The sequence below is a fragment of the Bos grunniens genome, chromosome 19 (genome assembly GCF_055505025.1).
Source record: "Bos grunniens cultivar Pamir isolate PY7600 chromosome 19, Bosgru_T2T1.0, whole genome shotgun sequence".
Classification (NCBI taxonomy): domain Eukaryota; kingdom Metazoa; phylum Chordata; class Mammalia; order Artiodactyla; family Bovidae; genus Bos; species Bos grunniens.
In genome coordinates this window covers 53,477,160-53,497,547 of record NC_141183.1, presented here as the reverse complement: position 1 = coordinate 53,497,547, position 20,388 = coordinate 53,477,160, and the positions used below count along the sequence as shown (strand labels likewise).

At 40.1% G+C, this 20,388-nt stretch overlaps 1 protein-coding gene across 16 annotated transcripts in view; it reads right to left on the bottom strand.

Moving 5' to 3' along the window:
- Positions 1-20,388, bottom strand: part of TRIM37 (tripartite motif containing 37) — a 151,244-nt gene that overhangs the window by 51,738 nt on the left and 79,118 nt on the right. For 14 of the 16 annotated variants that reach the window (XM_086360614.1, XM_086360621.1, XM_086360616.1 and 11 more), the window contains 4 exons: positions 14,109-14,223; positions 13,027-13,245; positions 8,260-8,396; positions 2,844-2,929 (listed from right to left, as the gene is read on the bottom strand). In XM_086360614.1, coding sequence (XP_086216740.1) covers positions 2,844-2,929; positions 8,260-8,396; positions 13,027-13,245; positions 14,109-14,223 — 557 coding nt within the window. Of the gene's footprint in view, positions 1-2,843; positions 2,930-8,259; positions 8,397-13,026; positions 13,246-14,108; positions 14,224-14,323; positions 14,964-20,388 lie in introns of those variants that run through there. The other 2 variants (XM_086360628.1, XM_086360627.1) reach the window with 1 other exon arrangement.

Below are 20,388 nucleotides of genomic sequence, written 5' to 3'. Positions count from 1 at the left end.
TATTAATTTCAATGAATAAAAACTACAACTCCTATTTTTAAAAATCTTTTTAAAATAATTTTTTATTTTGCAGGCTGTGCTGGGTCTTCGTTGCCGTGAGGGTTTTTTCTAGCTGTGGCGAGCAGTTACTCTCTATGTTGCAGTGCACGGGCTTCTAACTGTGGTGGCTTCTCCTGCAGAGCAAGGGCTCCAGGGCACACAGGCTTCAGCAGCTGTGGCACACGGGCTCGCAGTAGTTGCAGTTCCTGGGCTCTACAGCACAGGTTCCATAGTTGTGGAGCACGGGCTTAGTAACTCACCAAAGACCAGGGACTGAACCCACGTCTCCTGCATTGGCAGGCGATTCTTTACCAATGAGCCACCAGGGAAGCCCTGATGATGCTTATTTTTTTTAAAAAACAATGCATATTACTACCCGGACTGCACATCTGTGGTCTTCCAAGCAGCCAGTTACATGGGTCTGGAGATCGTAACGTGGGAGTCGCACTGGCCCATCAATATCAGCATGGATCATACTGAATATATTATCCTCTGCTCCGAGACTCACTAGCTTATGGAATGAGGCCCAAACTAGAGACCTTAAGGAATCACCCCCACACCACCACCGACTCCAATCCAGCCGGTAAGACACTCCCAAGTCATATAGTGTCTTACTATTTAACATCTCTCAAAAGGTTTCTTCTTCTCTGCCTCTACTATTCTTGCCTTATTTTGGGCCCTCAAACTGTCCCTCCTGGAATATTGAGGTAATTTCCTTGTATTTTTTTGGCTACACCGTGCAGCCTGTGGGATCTTAGTTTCCCAACCAGGGGTCAAACCCATCCTCTCATCAGTGAAAGCACAGAGTTCTAACCACTGGACTCCCAGAGAACTTTCACAGTAGTATCCAATTTCATCTCATCCACCTTTAACCCATTTTTCACTATATAGACAAATCTGATCACATTCACTCTTAAAGACCTTTAGTGGTTCCACAGAATAGAAGGCCAAGCTCCTTAGCCAGGCAAATAAGACTTTCCATTACCTGATCTTGTAACGTGATGGACCTGGAGGGTATTATGCTAAATGAAATAAGTAAGACAGAGAAAGATAAAGAAATATGACTTCACTTCTATGTAATATCTGTATGTAAAATCTAAGAAACAAAACAAATGGACAAACATAACAAAACCAGAAATAGTCAATACACAGAAAACAAACAGGCTGTTATCAGAGGGGAGTCGGGTAGAGAAGAGGAAAGAAAAAAAAAAGGTAACCATGTGAGGCAACGAATTCTAACTGGCGTTATCATGCTGATCATTTCACAATGTGTATTTATCTGAAACCGTCATGCTGTACACCTTAAACATACACAATTTTTCTCAATTATACATTTTAAAGCTGGGGGAAAAATGAGCAGGAGTCAGCACATGAAGGCCATTGTATACCATATTAATGAGTTTGGATTTCATCCTATAAGTAAATGGAATGAAATAAAGGGTTTTTAAGGAGAAAAGGGGTATAATCAGATATTATTTTGAAGGGAATAAAAAGTCACTTCATTCGCAACTCATGCCATGGGAGACAGAATGGATGGGAGCAAAAATGGATACAAAGAACCCAAATAGCCTCTCATTCAGGTTGAAAGACACAGGCCGACTCCAGAAATGGCAGTGGAATGTGAAGTAACAAATGTGTTCACTATCTAGGAGGAAGAATCAACAGATTTTGGTGACATATTAAAGGGAGAGTGGAAGGAGAGGAAAGGTGAAGAATATACAGCACTACTCATCATCAAGATGACAGCCATCACTGATGGGTAAGCCTGAAAATGAAAAGGTAATGATTTCTGTTTAGGAGATCTAAGACTGAGACATCAAAACCAAACCACTACATCGGTCTGGAAGTCACGAGAAAAATAAAGGCTAGAGATGGAGAGGGGAGTAATCAGCATACAAACAGAACTGACATACAGGTGTGACTGAGATCACCTAGAAATAAAGTGAGAGACAGGAGTACAGTGCAGAAGTGGAAGTTGAAATGCTAAGGAGCAGTATTAAAGAGGTCTTCAGATATTCAAGCATGCTACAGAACATGCCAATGTTCATACCAAGGGCGATGCAGGTAAAACAGAAGCAGCAAAAAAACTAGTTGATAATTGATCTAGCCAAAATCCCCGTGCTCAATTGAATAGGTCCAAGAAAACAAAAGAAACCCTTACTACTTAAAACTGGTTATCCCAGGAGCGGCCGTGTACTTTAGCAAAAAGCTAGGTTCAAGACGACGACGTGAGGTTCTAGTCTAGCTATACCAACTAAATCTCTGAGCTTTTTCCATATAAACTGAGTTCTCAAAACGTCTTCTGTAACTCAAAGATTCAGTGATTCTATTCTAATTAATCTATAGTAGAGGTAGATATACAAACAAAACTTATGTATCATAAAAAGTAAGCTTGTAATAGTGGATAAGATCATGAGCTTTGGATTCAAATAAACAAAAAACTCTAATTCCTCTTTCATTTACTTAATTGTAAAACGACAACATGTTGCTTAATTCCTTTGCACATCAGTTTCTACAGCTACAAAAAGAAGATAATATTAAAATCTGCCTCCAAGAATTTTATAGGTAAATGAGATAAGGTACACATTAAGTGCTTTTGCATAGTGCCTGCTATGTAAGAATGCATCAAATTTTAGCTATTACTATTCTAAATACTATTAGTAATATTCCAAAATCCATACATTAAATACAGTCCTTCTAACACCATGAACAATGTAGTGCAATGGCTGCCACATATTAAAATATAATACAGTCAAAGAAGAGGAAAGAAAAGACAGGATGGCTGTGGGGTTTGGCTCCAGTACCTGGAGGTCCTGCTGCAGCTGCATCTTCCATGAGTTCTCCCTCTTCCAATTCCATGTTGTTGTATTCCACATCATTCTCTCCAGACCTAAGAGTATACAGAATTCATTTTTCCACATAGTAAGTAAAATTAACATTATCTGTCATATCTCAAAGAATTTTACAACAATAGTGTATAGCTTTCTCCTATGAAGTAACAGTATATTTCTAAACAGAAAACTGAGGGGAAAGACTTTCGTCATTATCACATGTATGTACAGTATTATTAATGTTCAATCTACCTTTTTAAAGTACTAAAATAGGTTGGCAACATTTAATTTTCAAAATGGAAAATCTGAGAACCATGTAAGCAGAAGAGATTATAGCTTCAAAGAATTTGTAATTTAATGGTAGTAAATTAGGCTTAAAACTGTACATTTTAAGGTTAACAAGGATGTTCAAATTACTATATATGACTAAAAACTAGTTTCTTAAGATATCATTTCAGAAAAGATGGTGTTGTTTATCAAAACACAATTATCTTATTTTACATGACAAAGTACTATATGGAATAGCACAAATCAGCGCTAGTTGTGGGTATTTAAAGTGAAAGTCACTCAGGCGTGCCTGACTCTTTGCAACCAATGGACTATACGGTCCATGGAATTCTCCAGGCCAAAATACTGGAGTGGGTAGTAGCCTTTCCCTTCTCCAGGAGATCTTCCCAACCCAGGAATTGAACCAGGGTCTCCTGCATTGCTGGTGGATTCTTTACCAGCTAAGCCATCAGGAAGCCCAAAGTAGTCTGAAAATCAATTCCCAGGTTGACAGAATGAGAAGCTCTACAGATCTGCTCTCCAGTAACACTGTGAACATTATTTTTTAAGGCAACAGTTTAGACTCTGGAAATGATTCTAAGAGCATATAGCAAATGAAAAACAGTAATGAAATTTGGTAACGACAATGAGTCTGTGGTACGTGAACCAAGAGCAGTGATACAGCAATTCCACTTCTGACTGATGCACCCAAGCATATAAGACTCCCATTTCCCACAGCTCCCAGGAAAAGGGCTATATTCCCAAGAGGAACAAGACTGCAGCATTTCTCACCCTGCTCCCAGATACCTGTGGCTAGGCTAAATTCAGGTATATGTGGCCAAGAGGCAGGGATTCCCTTCTTCCATCCAGACCCAAGGCTCTACCTTTGATGCAGCATGTGAAGAAACTGGGGCCCAGATCACCCTTGTCACAAGTCACTCATAAAGCAGAAGTTCCAGGCCTCAGAAGACCAACTGAAAAGAGTTGAGGCTACAGCCCCCAACACTCCCACTCCCACTGGCTCAGCTTCTAGAGTGGGAGAAGTAAGCACACCTCTGTCCTCACTCTAGCTTCAGAACTCTGGCTCAGAAATGTTGCCTGTGAGAAGCAGGCTATAAAAACAGAGCCACAGAAAAAGGTATAACACTATTAAGAACATTAAAAAAAAAAAAACAACCCTCAAATGGAATCCAGCAAAAAAGAAAACTAGGAATCCAGCCAAAGATAAGGAGTTACACACCATGGCAGAGTAGAAATTATCCAAGGAACGCAAAGTTGGTTTAGAATCTGAAAATGAACTAATGTAATACACCATATTAATAGAATAAAAAATAAAAGCTACATGATCATCTGAAGAGATGCAGAAAGAGACTTCGAAAAAACCAATACCCTTTCATAATAAAAACACTCAATAAACCAGATGGGCATCTATGGAAAACTCATAGCTGACATCACATTAAGTGGTGAAAGACTGAACTTTCCCTGTAAAATCAGGAACAAGATAAGAAAGAATGTCTACTCCCACCAATTCTATATGATGTTCTATCCGGTAAACTTAGGAAAGAAAAAGAGATAGAAGGCACTCAAACTGGAAAAGAATAAGTAAAACTATATCTATTTACAGGTATAATATTACACGTAGAAAATCTAAAGAATCCATTAAAAAAAGATTAGAATTCATAAACAAGTTAACAAGGTTGCAGGATACAAAAAAATCTGCATTTTCATGTACTTACAAAGAACAACCCACAAAAGAAATTTTAAAAGAAAATTCAATTGCATTTACAATAGCATGAAAAAGAATAAGATCAAAGAACAACCCACAAAAGAAACTTGAAAAGAAAATTCAACTACATTTATAATAGCATGAAAAAGAGTAAGATACTGATGAATGATTTCAAAAATGTATAAAACATATACTCTGAAAACTACAAAACACTTGAAATATTAAAAATTTCTGATCGGCAAAAGACCCTGTCAATATGAAAAGATAAGCTAGAGAATGAAAGTTATCTTCAAAGCATGTTCCAAATTCAGCAAAGGACTAGTACCTAATATGCAAGTGAAAGTGAAGTGAAGTTGCTCAGTCGTGTAGACTCTTTCAGACTCCATGGACTATAGCCTACCAGGCTCCTCTGTCCATGGGATTTTCCAGGCAAGAGTACTGGAGTGGGCTGCCATTTCCTTCTCCAGGATCTAATATACAAAGAATTCTCTAAACTCAACAGTAGTTGCTAGGAGGAAAGAGGGCATTATTGTTTTATGGGTACAGACTTTAGTCTGGGAAGATGAAAAAAAAGCTCTAGGGATAGATAGTGGTGACGGGTGTGCAACACGAATATTTAATCCCACTGAATTGCCCTTAGAAATTATTATGTATGCATGCAAGCATGCAGGCTCAGTCACTCAGTCTTGTCCAACTCTATGCAACCCCATGAACTGTAGTCTGCCAGGCCAGTCTGGGATTTTTCAGGCAAAGTACTGAAGTGGGTTGCCATTTCCTTCTCCTGTGGTTATATATATTTTATCATTAAAAAAAAAAAAGTTCCAATTAGAAAACAGGTAAAAGACACGAAGAGAAATTTTACCAGTGAGGACATGCCTATGGGAAATTAGGCACATGAAAAGATGTTCAACATCATTAGCTAACAGGGGGAAGTAAATTAATACCACAATGAGATATCACAATGACTAAAACAAAACCTAGGGCAATACTAAATGCTGCGAAAGTGGACCATACATATACTGCTCATAAGAATGCAAAAACTAGAAAACTACTTGGCAGTTTCTTCAAAAACTAAACTTTCAATTACCATACAATCCAGCAGTTAAACCTATCCAAGAGAAATGGAGATTTATGTTCACACAAAATTCTGTACATGAATGTTTCTAGTAGTTTTATTTATAGTAGCCCCAAACTGAAAACAATCCAGATGTTCTTCAACAAGTGAACAGTTGAACAAATTGTAGTGTATCCACAACACAAACCATTTATCAGCATTAGAGCGAACAAACTACCTATGCACACAATAACGTGGATGAGTCCCCAGAGAATCAGGCAGAGTGGGGAAAACGCCAGCCCCTAAGTGTTACATACTGTATGATTCCATTTACATAACATCCTTTAAATGACAAAATTATAGAAACGAGGAAAACATGGGTGGTTGCAAAGGAAGAGGTTAGGTGGGGAAAGTAGGTATGTAATAGAACAGCAACATATGGGGCACTTGTGGTGATGGAAATGTTCTGTATCTTGCTTATGTCAATCAATATCCTGGCTGTGATGTCTGTTACTTACTACTGGGGAAAATTGGACAAAGGGCACGTGGACTCTTACATTATTTCTCACAACTGAAAGTGAATTTACAATTACCTCAAAAAAAAAGAAAAAAACAAACAGCAAGAAGAAAATGCATACTGCTATCATAAAAAGACTGAGGTGGAGGCAAAGAAGAAGGCCTGTGCTCTAGCTAACTGAAAGTTATTTATAATAATCATTATCCAAATCAACTATGTTCCTAGTTCCCTATCTATTAGAGGAGGGAACCGACCTTAATTTGTAAAAGCTAACAATGTATGTTCCTGAGAAGGTCAAATTGGGTGAGCCAGTGGCTCAGCAGTAAAGAATCTGCCTGCAATGCAGGAGATGCAGGTCCAACCATGGTCCAAGAAGATTCCCTGGAGGACGGCATGGCTACCCACTCCAGTATTCTTGCCTGGAGAATCCCATTGACAGAGGAGCCTGCCGGGCTACAGTCCACAGGGTCACAAAGACACAACTCAAGTGACTGAGCACAGTACAGATGTTCAAATTGGCTTAACTGCGCTATTTCTATGAATTATACAATATACTTTGAATCAAGCTATTAATGTAGATGCATGCAAATAAAGAGAACATAATCAAACACTTTCTAGTGGAAAAAACATTCAAAGTCAATCTGGGGACTTCTCTGGTGGTCTGGCGATTAGTACTCTGCACTTCCAATGAGGGGACCTGGCTTCAATTACTGATCAGGGAACTAGATCCCACATGCTGTAAAGAAAGAGTTTGCATGCCTGAACTAAGGATCCTGCCACAACAAAGGATCCTGCAGGCTACAACAAAGATCTAAGATCCTGCGCATCATAACTAAGAGAGCCAGCAGAGCCAAATTAATAAATATTTCTTTTAAAAAAGTCAATATAATGAAAGGCTGTGAATCAAGCTTAATGGAAAATACAATGCCCTCAAAACTACCCTGAAAAAAGCCAAGAGATTTAACAGTCAAAGGAATGAATTCAGGTAGAACCATATATGCTATTTATCAAGATGATTTCACTTCAAAGAATCACCATCTTAAACAACTTTTCATGTTAGTTCAAATGAAAATGAATAAGTTTTATTTTATATGTTTAAAAAAATCAGTAATAATGATTTCTGATTTGGTAACTTAAAGGCTTCACATTTTAACTAACCCTTTAAGACAACTTGCCAAGTATTCTAATGAGGGAACTTCAGGTGCAAAAGGTCTATTTTGAGGAGTTAATACAATGAGAACTGTATTTACTTTATCTCAAATTCTCTCATAAAATTTTATGTGGAGAGAAAAGAGAGAAACATAACAAAGCAAAACATTAACATTTGGGGAATTAATCCATTACTATTTTTGCAACATTTCTTACACATGAAATAACAACAAAATTAAAAGTTAAAGCTATAACTAAAACTCTATTTGGATCCCAGAGATGAGAGGGAGGGAACTCACTCTTCCTTCATTTATATAATATAGGGTAAATCAAGGGGAAAAAATGCTTAATATCCCCAGTTTTAGAAAGAAAAAGAAAGTGAAAGAAATAAAGAAAGAAACTGAAGTCGCTCAGTTGTGTCCGATTCTTTGAGACCCATGGACTGTAGCCTGCCAGGCTCCTCTGTCCGTGGGATTTTCCAGGCAATACTGGAGTGGGTTGCCATTTCCTTCTCCAGGGGATCTTCCCGACCCAGGGATGGAACCCGGGTCTCCCGCATTGCGGGCAGACGCTTTACCGTCTGAGCCACCACCCAGTTTTAGGCCTAATATAACTACTGTGCTTCTAGTAATTGTCACTCAGATATTTACAGCTGTAGTTATTGTGCGACACTCACATCGTCTCCTCATCAATGTCATTCTCTTCAGTGTTGCTTGTGGCTGTGGAACTGGCAGAAGAGCTGCTGCCATCGAGCTGATTCGCTTCATCTTCCCCAACGAGATCCAGGTCCAGGTCTCCATCGGAAAGCTCATGCTAGATTAAGGCAAAGGAACAAGATTCTATCTCACATGTTTCCACTCAGCCTGGACTAAGCACCTAAAAGGTACTCATCTGAATTCGCTGCTGCTGGGCCTACACTGCTGAGCCCTGTAGAGATAAACCATACAACCACATTACCTAGGACCACCAGCAAGTCATTTCTGCCAATTGCAGCTGGAAATGGTTCATACAGTCCACGCCAACTTCCGCACAGAATAACATTTAAAATCATCATTCCTCAAGGTCTGCTGCTGCTGAGTTGCTTCAGTCATGTCCGAGTCTGTGCAACCCCACAGACAGCAGCCCACCAGGCTCCTCTGTCCCTGGGATTCTCCAGGCAAGAACACTGGAGTGGGTTGCCATTTCCTTCTCCAACTGGCTATGGCTAGTAACTGCCTCCAACTTTCAGTGGCCCTACCTACAAACTCCATCCTTCCTTTAACTAATTCTATCAAAGGTTAACTGTTACACCTGAGTTCTCCATTCCAACGTCTAATATTCCTAAAAGAGTCTGTTATGTCAATACATGTGCCGTAATTTTCAATCTTTCTCCCCACTGATTCCATCAATTATAACATACACCTGAAGCTTCCTGTCTTCACTTCATCTCAGTCGCTCAGTTGTGTCCGACTCTTTGCGACCCCATGGGCTGCGGCACACCAGGCCTCCCTGTCCATCATCAACTCCGGGAGTTTACTCAAACTCATGTCCACAGAGTCGGTGATGCCATCCAACTATCTCATCCTCTGTCATCCCCTTCTCCTCCCACTTTCAATCTTTCCCAGCATCAGGGTCTTTTCCGAGGAGTCAGTTCTTTGTATCAGGTGGCCAAACTACTGGAGTTTCAGCTTCAACATCAGTCCTTCCAATGAATATTCAGGACTGATTTCCTTTAGGATGGACTGGTTCGATCTCCCTGCAGTTCAATGGACTCTCAAGATTCTTCTACAGCCCCACAGTACAAAAGCATCAATTGTTCTCCTCTCAGCTTTCTTTATAGTCCAACTCTCACATCCATAAATGACTACTGGAAAAACCATAGCTTTGACTAGATGGATCTTTGCTGGCAACGTAATGTCTCTGCTTTTTAGTCTGCTATCTAGGCTGGTCATACCTTTTCTTCCAAGGAGCAAGAGTTAATTTCATGGCTGCAGTCACAATCTGCAGGGATTTTGGAGCCCAAAACTATAAAGTCTATCACTGTTTCCATTGTTTCCCCATCTATTTGCCATGAAGTGATGGGACCGGATGCCATGATCTTAGTTTTCTGAATGTTGAGTTTTAAGCTAACTTTCTCACTCTCTTTCACCTTCATCAAGAGGCTCTTTAGTTCCTCTTCACTTTCTGCCATAAGAGTGGTGCCATCTGTATATCTGAGGTTATTGATATTTCTCCCGGCAATCTTGATTCCAGCTTGTGCTTCCTCCAGCCCAGCGCTTCTCATGACATACTGTGCATACAAGTTAAATAAGCAGGATGACAATATACAGCCTTCACGTACTCCTTTCCTGATTTGGAACCAGTCTGTTGTTCCATGTACAGTTCTAACTGTTGCTTCTTGACCTGCATACTGATTTCTCAAGAGGCAGGTTAGGTGCTCTGGTATTCCCATCTCCTGAGGAATTTTCCACAGTTTGCTGTGATCCACAGTCAAAGTCTTTGACATAGTCAATAAAGCAGATGTTTTTCTGGAACTCTCTTGCTTTTTTGATGATCCAACAGATGTTGGTAATTTGATCTCTGGTTCCTCTGCCTTTTCTAAATCCAGTTTGAACATCTGGAAGTTCACAGTTCATGTACAATTGAAGCCTGGCTTGGAGAATTTTGAGCATTACTAGCGTGTGAGATGAGTGCAATTGTGCGGTAGTTTGAGCATTCTTTGGCATTGCCGTTCTTTGGGAGTGGAATGAAAACTAACGTCTTCTAGTCCTGTGGCCACTGCTGAGTTTTCCAAATTTGCTGGCATATTGAGTGCAGCACTTTCACAGCATCATCTTTTAAGATGTGAAATAGCTCAACTGGAATTCCATCACCTCCACTAGCTTTGTTCGTAGTGATGCTTCCTAAGGCCCACTTGACTTTGCACTCCAGGATGTCTGGCTCTAGGTTAATGATCATACCATCGTGATTATCTGGGTTGTGAAGATCTTTTTTGTATAGTTCTGTGTATTCTTGCCACCTCTTCTTAATATCTTCTGCTTCTGTTAGGTCCATACCATTTTTGTCCTTTAGTTCCCTATTTTTACAGGAAAAGTACCCTTATCTCTAGTCTTTCCCATCCTATTGTTTTCTGCTATTTCTTTGCACTGATCACTGAGAAGGCTTTTGTATCTCTCCTTGCTATTCTTAAGAACTCTGTACTCAAATATATCTTTCCTTTTCTCCTTTGCCTTTCACTTCTCTTCTTTTCTCAGCTATTTGTAAGGCATCCTCAGACAACCATTTTGCCTTTTTGCATTTCTTTTTCTTGGGGATGGGGAACCTCTGTCCATAGTTCTTCAGGCACTCAATCAGATCTAATCCCTTGAAATCTGTCACTTCCACTTAAGGGATTTCATTTAGGTTATACCTGAATGGTATAGTGGTTTTCCCTACTTTTTTCAATTTAAGTCTGAATTTGGCAATAAGGAATTCATGATCTGAGTCACAGTCAGCTCCCGGTCTTGTTTTTGCTGACTGTATAGAGCTTCTCCATCTTTGGCTGCAAAGAATATAATCAATCTGATTTCGGTATTGACCATTTGGTGATGCTCATTTGTCAAGTCTTCTCTCATGTTGTTGGAAGAGGGTATTTGCTATGACCAGCGCATTCTTTTGGCAAAACTCTTTATTAGCCTTTGCCCTGCTTCATTCTGTACTCTAAGGCCAAATTTGCCTGTTACTCCAGGTATCTCTTGATTTCCTACTTTTGCATTCCTATCCCCTATAATGAAAAGGACATGGTTTTTTGTTGTCAGTTTTAGAAGGTCTTGTCAGAGGTTAAAGCGTCTGCCTGCAATGCAGGAGACCTGGGTTCGATCCCTGGAGAAGGAAATGGCAACCCACTCCAGTATTCTTGCCTGGAGAATCCCATGGACAGAGGAGCCTGGTGGGCTACAGTCCACCCGGTCGCAAAGAGTCAGACACGACTGAGCAACTTCACTTCACCTGGAAGGTCTTGTAAGTCTTCATAGAACTGTTCAATTTTAGCTTCTTCAGCATTTCTGGTCAGGGCACAGACTTGCATTACTGTGATACTGAATGGTTTGCCTTGGAAACAAACAGAGATCATTCTGTCATTTTAAGACTGCTTCCAAGTACTGCATTTCAGACTCTCTTGTTCTTTTACTCCATTTCTTCTAAGGGATTCTTGCCCACAGCAGTAGATGTAATGGTCATCTGAGTTAAATAACCCATTCCATTTTAGTTTGCTGAGTTCTAAAATGTCGACATTCACTCTTGCCATCTCCTGTTTGACCACTTTCAATTTGCCTTGATTCATGGAACTAATACTCCAGGTTTCTATGCAATATTGTTCTTTGAAGGATTGGACCTTGCTTCTATCATCAGTCACATCCACAACTGGGTATTGTTTTTGCTTTGGCTCTGTCTCTTCATTCTTACTGGAATTATTTCTCCACGGATCTCCAGTAGCATATTGGGCACCTACCGACCTGGGGAGTTCATCTTCCAGTGTCCTATCTTTTTGCCTTTTCATACTGTTTATGGGGTTCTCAAGGCAAGAATACTGAAGTGGCTTGCCATTCCCTTCTCCAGTGGACCACATTTTGTCAGTACTCTCCATCATGACCTGTCCATCTTGGGTGGCCCTACACGGCATGGCTCAAAGTTTCATGAGTTAGACAAGGCTGTGGTCCATGTGATCAAATTGGTTAGTCTGCTGTGATTTCAGTCTGTCTGCCCTCTGATGGAGAAGGATAAGAGGCTTATGGAAATTTCCTGATGGGAGAGACTGACTGAGGGGAAACCTGGGTCTTGTTCTGATGGGCGGGGCCATGCTCAGTAAATCTTCAATCCAATTTTTTGTTGAAGGGTAGAGCTGGGTTCTCTCCCTGTTATTTACCTAGGGCCAAATTATGGTGGAGGTAATGAAGATAACAGCAAGCATCTTCAAAAGGTCCCAGGTATGCACTACTACACTCAGTGCCCATCTTAAACAAATATACCAAAAAGGGCTTATCTCTCCATTTCTCTCTTACCTTAAACAGTAACAACCACGTCTTGAAATATCATTCTAACTGTAGTTTAGCTGGGACAAAATCTGGCTACTTCCCAAATCCTAAACCATCCTACCTACATATGCAATGATAAGGTACTTCAACTAGATGCAGTGAATAGAAATAAGACACATTTTTTAAATCTACAACTTACACAGCTTCTAGAATGTATACCACAGTTTCTTGTGTAGACTGTACAGTTTCCTATAATAAATTAATTTTTAGAAACTTGAAACACTTTTGATTCAACTTCTGACATATTAATAGTCACAACAGGGCATATATTAGTAACAAAAACATAAATGGACAAGATTTTTGGCACACTGATCCCCCTACATGATATGCTGAAAACTATATTATTTCTCTTTTCAAATATGAAATGAATCTAAAGCAGATCTAATTATTACATGATAATCTTCATTCTGAATCTTCTCCTCATCTTCTTCATCCTCCTTGACCTCTCGTACAGAAGCTGTGGTAGGACCATCCTGGAGAAGCACGTCAGTGCATGATCCAGACTTCTTAGCTCGTGTCTCAGGAGTGTCATCATTTTGGGGGCTAAGATGATTATCTGGTGGTGACAAATCTCTTGATTTCTGAGTTCGAGACAACTCAATAGTAAGTCTCTTTTAAAAAAAGAACAACACAAACATGTGTCATAAGCAGTCTGTCACTAGTAAAATTGTTTCAAGCAAAATCAAAACAAAACAAACAAAAAAATCGCCCCACACACCCAGATATTCATAAATATAGTTCTTGAACCATCTATCTCATACCTACTTGACTTCTGCTAATGGAAAAATCTATACAAAGAAAAACTGCCCAATTTATTCTCATCTTTCTTCTCATCTATAGCCCATGCTACATATACAATTAGCAAACCGCATCATAAATATAGGCAGTTTTAGATAGTATACTTGACATGAAAAATTTTTTAAATAGTCATGTTTTCCTCCTTCATATATTAAGCCACACCCAGCACTTCAAATTTCTCACCCCATCCTAACATCCACTGGCAGAAAGAAACATTCCTCACATAATTTAGTTTAGCATTGTAAAATAAAAGTTCATTAACTGATCCTCTCCAGCACTCAGTTCAACAACAATGAGAATTCAAGATGGGCAAAATTTAATTGTCAGGGAAGAGAAATACCCAAGTCACTGAGAGAAACTCAAGAGTCTGCCTCCAACTAGAGCAGCACTGTGCAATACAATTTTAAGCAATGATGGAAATGTTCTGTATTGCGATTCCCAATGCAAGCTAGCTAGCACAACGAAGGAACTGGATTTTTAGGTCTCGATGACCACATGTGCTAGTGCCTACCGAACTGGACAGTCCAGAATGAGACTCAAAGGTAATGAGAATAAAGAACAAGCGGATTTATCTACAAAGTTACAAACACCAATAATACCCAGACTCTAAATGCAAATTTAACAGGCCTAAAAGACAATATGAAACACAAAACCTATAATATGTCTTTTTGCTTACCTCTTTAAGGTTATTTATCTGTTGGATATAGCTAGTTTGTGCAGCTTCCAATTGAGTGATATACCAATGCTGGTCCCGGCATTTTTGAAAGAAAGTTGGTGAACGAACCTGAAACCTTAAAAGAATAGCTGCACATGAAAACTAATCCAAACAGTAAAATATTACCAACCAAGCCTTGAAACTGTAACTATTAAATTCTACAATTTTAAACTTACTTCATTATGAGGCCAAGATCGTCCCAGGTGGTGCAGTGGTAAAAAAAACTCTCCTGCCAACGCAGAAGACGCAGGAAATGTGGGTTCAATCCTTGGGTCAGGAAGATCTCCTGGAGGAGGAGATGGCAACCCACTCCAGTATTCTTGCCTGGGAAATCCCATGGACAGAGGAGCTTGGCAGACTACAGTCCATGAGGGTGTAAGAGTTGGACGTGACTGAGCACTGAGTACACAAATGAGGCCAAAATCCAGAACTCGGAGCTCCTGGTACTTGCCGTTTATACATGTAGTCCACTCATTATAATGACATATGGTTCTGAAAATTTATATCTAAGTCAGCTGCTAAATTCAAACTGTATTTTTCTAAAGAAGTAACATTACACATCATGGTTAAGCTTCTAAACTAACCTACTTAAAATACATTTACTATAAGAATCTACCTCAAATACACTGCTGAACATTAGCTGGGAAGAGGATCATACTATGCAGAAAGGAGATAGCTAATACTTCATTCTCCCTTCTTGTCTAGGTCAGACCCTAGCAAAACAAGCAAAGTTTATTTTAGGCACTGCCCTTTTTCATTCCCTCTTCCATCTCATGTTCCCATATTTCATACTCGTTAGTAAAAAAAAAAAAAAAAAGTTAGGGTTGGGGAAAAAACAACTATCTCTACGTATTAAAACATTAAATTGGATATAAGACAGGATCTTGATCTCTTCGGAATTATCTGTACTGTAAAAAAACTAACACTTTTTAAAGCAAAAATATTTAAAACCCCACACCTACCTTGTTAGATAAACATGACTCCATTTATAGTGAAAAAAATTACAGTAATGCATAAAAGATGTTTCTGAAGAACGGAAGGGCCACAGGACACAAGGCTAGTTTGGAAGCTTACAAATCCCCCTCTGGGCTTCCCGTGTGGCTCAGTGCTAAAGAATCTGCCTGCCTATGCAGGAGACACGAAGATCCCCTGGAGTAGGAAATGCCAACTTTCTCCAGTATTCTTCCCTGGAAAATTCCATGAACAGAGGACCGTGGTGGGCTACAGTCCATGGGGTCACAAAGGGCTGGACATGAATCAGCGACTGAGCACACACACAAAATTCCTCTTCTAGTCTTGCCACCCTTATGTGAACTACCATCCCATTTTTTTCTAGGATTTTAGAGTTAGTGTAGGAATCTACTGACCACCTAACAGCTATCTGCAGCAAATAACTATTTTTAGTTAAGGATATTCATGCATCAAAGGGTAGAGATGATTCACTCAAACACTATGGATACTGCCAGACAGCATACATAGGTTGGACACTGGTGAGACTATCTGAAACATATTACCTTTAAATGACTAATGGAACTGACTAACCCTGTGTATTACTTTTAGTATCTGTGCCATTAAAATAAAAGCAAGCAGCAGGTAAAATTCCTTAACTATCCCTTTTAATGAAAGAATTTCCATATATAGCATGGGCTGAAGTCCATGGGGTCACGAAGAGTTGGACACAGCTAAGCGACTTCACTTTCACTTTACACTTTCACGCATTGGAGAAGGAAATGGCAACCCACTCCAGTGTTCTTGCCTGGAGAATCCCAGGGACAGGGGAGCCTGGTGGGCTGCTGTCTATGGGGTCGCACAGAGTCGGAAATGACTGAAGCAACTTGGCGGCAGCAGCAGCATAGACTTAAATAACTTTCTAATAAACATATAAAATTCCATCAGAATCTTATATTAAGATTTTAAATTTTGAACAAGCCCTCATTAAATATATAAATGTTATAAAGCAACTTGGCGGCAGCAGCAGCATAGACTTAAATAACTTTCTAATAAACATATAAAATTCCATCAGAATCTTATATTAAGATTTTAAATTTTGAACAAGCCCTCATTAAATATATAAATGTTATACACTATATTGAAAAGCCCTTTCTCCACGAACCCACAGCAATTTATTTATACAGCTTTTACGGCATAACAACAGTTTTCAACCTTCAGCCCATTTCATCTTTAGTTTCCAAACGACTAAAACCAGGCAACTGATTCTTAATTTCTTTCCTAATATTAGCCCAGGGACTTCCCTGGAAGGGCAATGGTGAACAATTCACCTTCCAATGCAGGGGTTCAGTTCAGTTCAATTGCTCAGTCATGTCCGACTCTTTGCAACCCAATGAACCATAGCACACCAGGCCTCCCTGGCAATCATCAACTCCCCAAGTCCACCCAAACCCATGTCCATCGAGTGGATGATGCCATCCAACTATCTCATCCTCTGTCCTCCCCTTCTCCTCCTGCCCTCAATCCTTCCCAGAATCAGGGTCATTTCCAATGACTCAGTTCTTCGAATCAGGTAGCCAAAGTATTGGAGTTACAGCTTCAGCATCAGTCCTTCCAGTGAATACTTAGGACCGATTTCCTTCAGGATGGACTGGTTGGATCTCCTTGCAGTCCAAGGGACTCTCAAGAGTCTTCTCTAACACCTCAGTTCAAAAGCATCAATTCTGCAGCTCTCAGCTTTCTTTATAGTCCAAATCTTACATCCATACATGACTACTGGAAAAACCATAGCTTTAACTAGACGGAGTCTGTCAGCAAAGTAATGTCTTTGCCTTTTAATATGCTGTCTAGGTTGGTTATAGCTTTTCCTCCAAAGAGCAAGTGTCTTTTAATTACATGCCTGCAGTTACCATCTGCAGTGATTTTGGAGCAAAAAAGTATAAAGTCTTTTATTGTTTCCATTGTTGCCCATCTATTTGTCATAAAGTGATGGGAACCGAATGCCATAATCTTAGTTTTCTGAAATGCTGAGTTTTAAGCCAACTTTTTCACTTTCCTCTTTCACTTTAATCAAGAGGCTCTTTAGTTCTTCTTTGCCTTCTGCTATAAGGGTGGTGTCATCTGCATATCTGAGGTTACTGATATTTCTCCCGGCAATTTTGACTCCAGCTTGTGCTTCATCCACCCTGGCATTTCACATGATATACGTGCATATAAGTTAAGTGAGCAATGTGACAATATACAATCTTTATGTATTCCTTTCCAGATTTGGAACCAGTCTGTTGTTCCATGTCCGGTTATAACTGTTCTTTTGACTTGCATACAGATTTCTCAGGAGGCAAGTCAGGTGGTCTGGTATTCCCATCTCTTTCAGAATTTTCCACACTTTGTTGTGATCACACAGTCAAAGGCTTTGGCATAGTCAATAAAGCAGAAATAGATGTTTCTCTGGAACTCTCTCGCTTTTTCTATGATCCAGTGGATGCTGGCAATTTGATCTTTGGTTCCTCTGCTTTTTCTAAATCCAGCTTGAACATCTGGAAGTTCATGGTTCATGTACTGTTCTAGCCTGGCTTGGAGAATTTTGAGCATTACTTTACTAGCGTGTGAGATGAGTGCAATTGTGCGGTAGTTTGAACATTCTTTGGCATTGCCTTTCTTTGGGATTGGAATGAAAACTGACATTTTCCAGTCCTGTGGCCACTGCTGGGTTTTCCAAATTTGCTGGCATATTAAGTGCAGCACTTTCATAGCATCATCTTTAAGGATTTGAAATAGCTCAGCTGGAATTCCATTGCCTCTACTAGCTTTGTCCGTAGTGATGCTTCCTAAGGCCCACTTGACTTCACACTCCAGGATGCCTGGCTCTAAGAGGGTGATCACACCATCGTGGTTATCTTGGTCAAGAAGATCTTTTTTGTACAGTTCTTCTCTGTATTCTTGCCACCTCTTCTTAATACCTTCTGCTTCCATTAGGTTCATACCATTTCTGTCCTTTATTGAGCCCATGTTTGCATGAAATGTTCCCTTGGTATCTCTAATTTTCTTGAAGAGATCTCTGGTCTTTCCCATTCTACGGTTTTTCCTCTATTTCTTTGCACTGATCGCTGAGTAAGGCTTTCTTATCTCTCCGTGGTATTCTTTGGAACTCTGCATTCAAATGGGTATATCTTTCCTTTTCTCCTTTGCCTTTAGCTTCTCTTCTTTTCTCTCCTTCAACTGAATTCACCTTCCAATGCAGGGGATGAGGGTTCAATTCCTGGTCAGGGGACTAAGATCCTACATGCTGCAGGGCTACTAAGCACCACAACGACTGAGCCTGGGTGCCTCAACAAGAGCCTGCATTCTGCAAACTACAGGGCCCCTGCACTCTGGAGCCTGCACGCCAAAACTAGAGAAAAAGCCTGCCCAGCACAATGAAGATGCCATGTGCCACAACTAAGACCAAAAGTAAATATTAATTTTATTATAATAAAATTGAAAATAAATATTAATATATATGTGTATATATATTAATATACATATATTGGCTCAGTGCCAGGCACAGACTCAGAAAAAGTTGCTGAATTAATGATAATTAAGGAGCAGTGGCCAGGAGGACCAACCCCACGCCATGGCTGTGCAGGCACAGGAGGGCCTAGAGGAGCTATCCCACGTTGAAGGTCAGGAAGGGCGGCGGTGAGGAGATACCCCTTGTCCAAGGTAAGGAGCATTGGCTGCGCTTTGCTAGAGCAGCTGTGAAGAGATACCCAACGCTCAAGGTAAGAGAAATCTAAGTAAGACGGTAGGTGTTGCAAGAGGGCATCAGAGGGGAGACACACTGAAACCATACTCACAGAAAACTAGTCAATCTAATCACACTAGGACCACAGCCTTGTCTAACTGAATGAAACTAAGCCATGCCCATGGGGCAACCCAAGATGGGCGGATCATGGTGGAGAGATCTGACAGAATGTGGTCCACTGGAGAAGCGAATGGCAAACCACTTCAGTATTCTTGCCTTGAGAACCCCATGAACAGTATGAAATGGCAAAATGATAGGATACTGAAAGAGAAACTCCCCAGGTCAGTAGGTGCCCAATATGCTACTGGAGATCAGTGGAGAAATAACTCCAGAAAGAATGAAGGGATGGAGCCAAAGCAAAAACAATACCCAGCTGTGGATGGGACTGGTGATAGAAGCAAGGTCCGATGCTGTAAAGAGCAATATTGCATAGGAACCTGGAATGTCAGGTCCATGAATCCAGGCAAATTGGAAGTGGTCAAACAAGAGATGGCAAGAGTGAATGTCGACATTCTAGGAATCAGCGAACTGAAATGAACTGGAATGGGTGAATTTAACTCAGATGACCATTTTATCTACTACTGCGGGCAGGAATCCCTCAGAAGAAATGGAGTAGCCATCATGGTCAACAACAGAGTCCAAAATGCAGTACTTGGATGCAATCTCAAAAACGACAGAATGATCTCTGTTCGTTTCCAAGGCAAACCATTCAATATCACAGTAATCCAAGTCTATGCCCCAACCAGTAATGCTGAAGAAGCTGAAGTTGAACAATTCTATGAAGACCTACAAGACCTTTTAGAACTAACACCCAAAAAAGATGTCCTTTTCATTATAGGGGAATGGAATGCAAAAGTAGGAAGTCAAGAAACACCTGAAGTAACAGGCAAATTTGGCCTTGGAATACGGAATGAAGCAGGGCAAAGACTAATAGAGTTTTGCCAAGAAAATGCACTGGTCATAACAAACACCCTCTTCCAACACCACAAGAAAAGACTCTATACATGGACATCATCAGATGGTCAACACTGAAATCAGATTGATTATATTCTTTGCAGCCAAAGATGGAGAAGCTCTATACAGTCAGCAAAAACAAGACCGGGAGCTGACTGTGGCTCAGATCATGAACTCCTTATTGCTAAATTCAGACTTAAATTGAAGAAAGTAGGGAAAACCACTAGACCATTCAGGTATGACCTAAATCAAATCCCTTATGATTATACAGTGGAAGTGAGAAATAGATTTAAGGGCCCTAGATCTGATAGATACAGTGCTTGATGAGCTATGGACTGAGGTTCGTGACATTGTACAGGAGACAGGGATCAAGACCATCCCCATGGAAAAGAAATGCAAAAAAGCAAAATGGCTGTCTGGGGAGGCCTTACAAATAGCTGTGAAAAGAAGAGAAGAAAAAAGCAAAGGAGAAAAGGAAAGATATAAGCATCTGAATGCAGAGTTCCAAAGAATAGCAAGAAGAGCTAAGAAAGCCTTCAGCGATCAATGCAAACA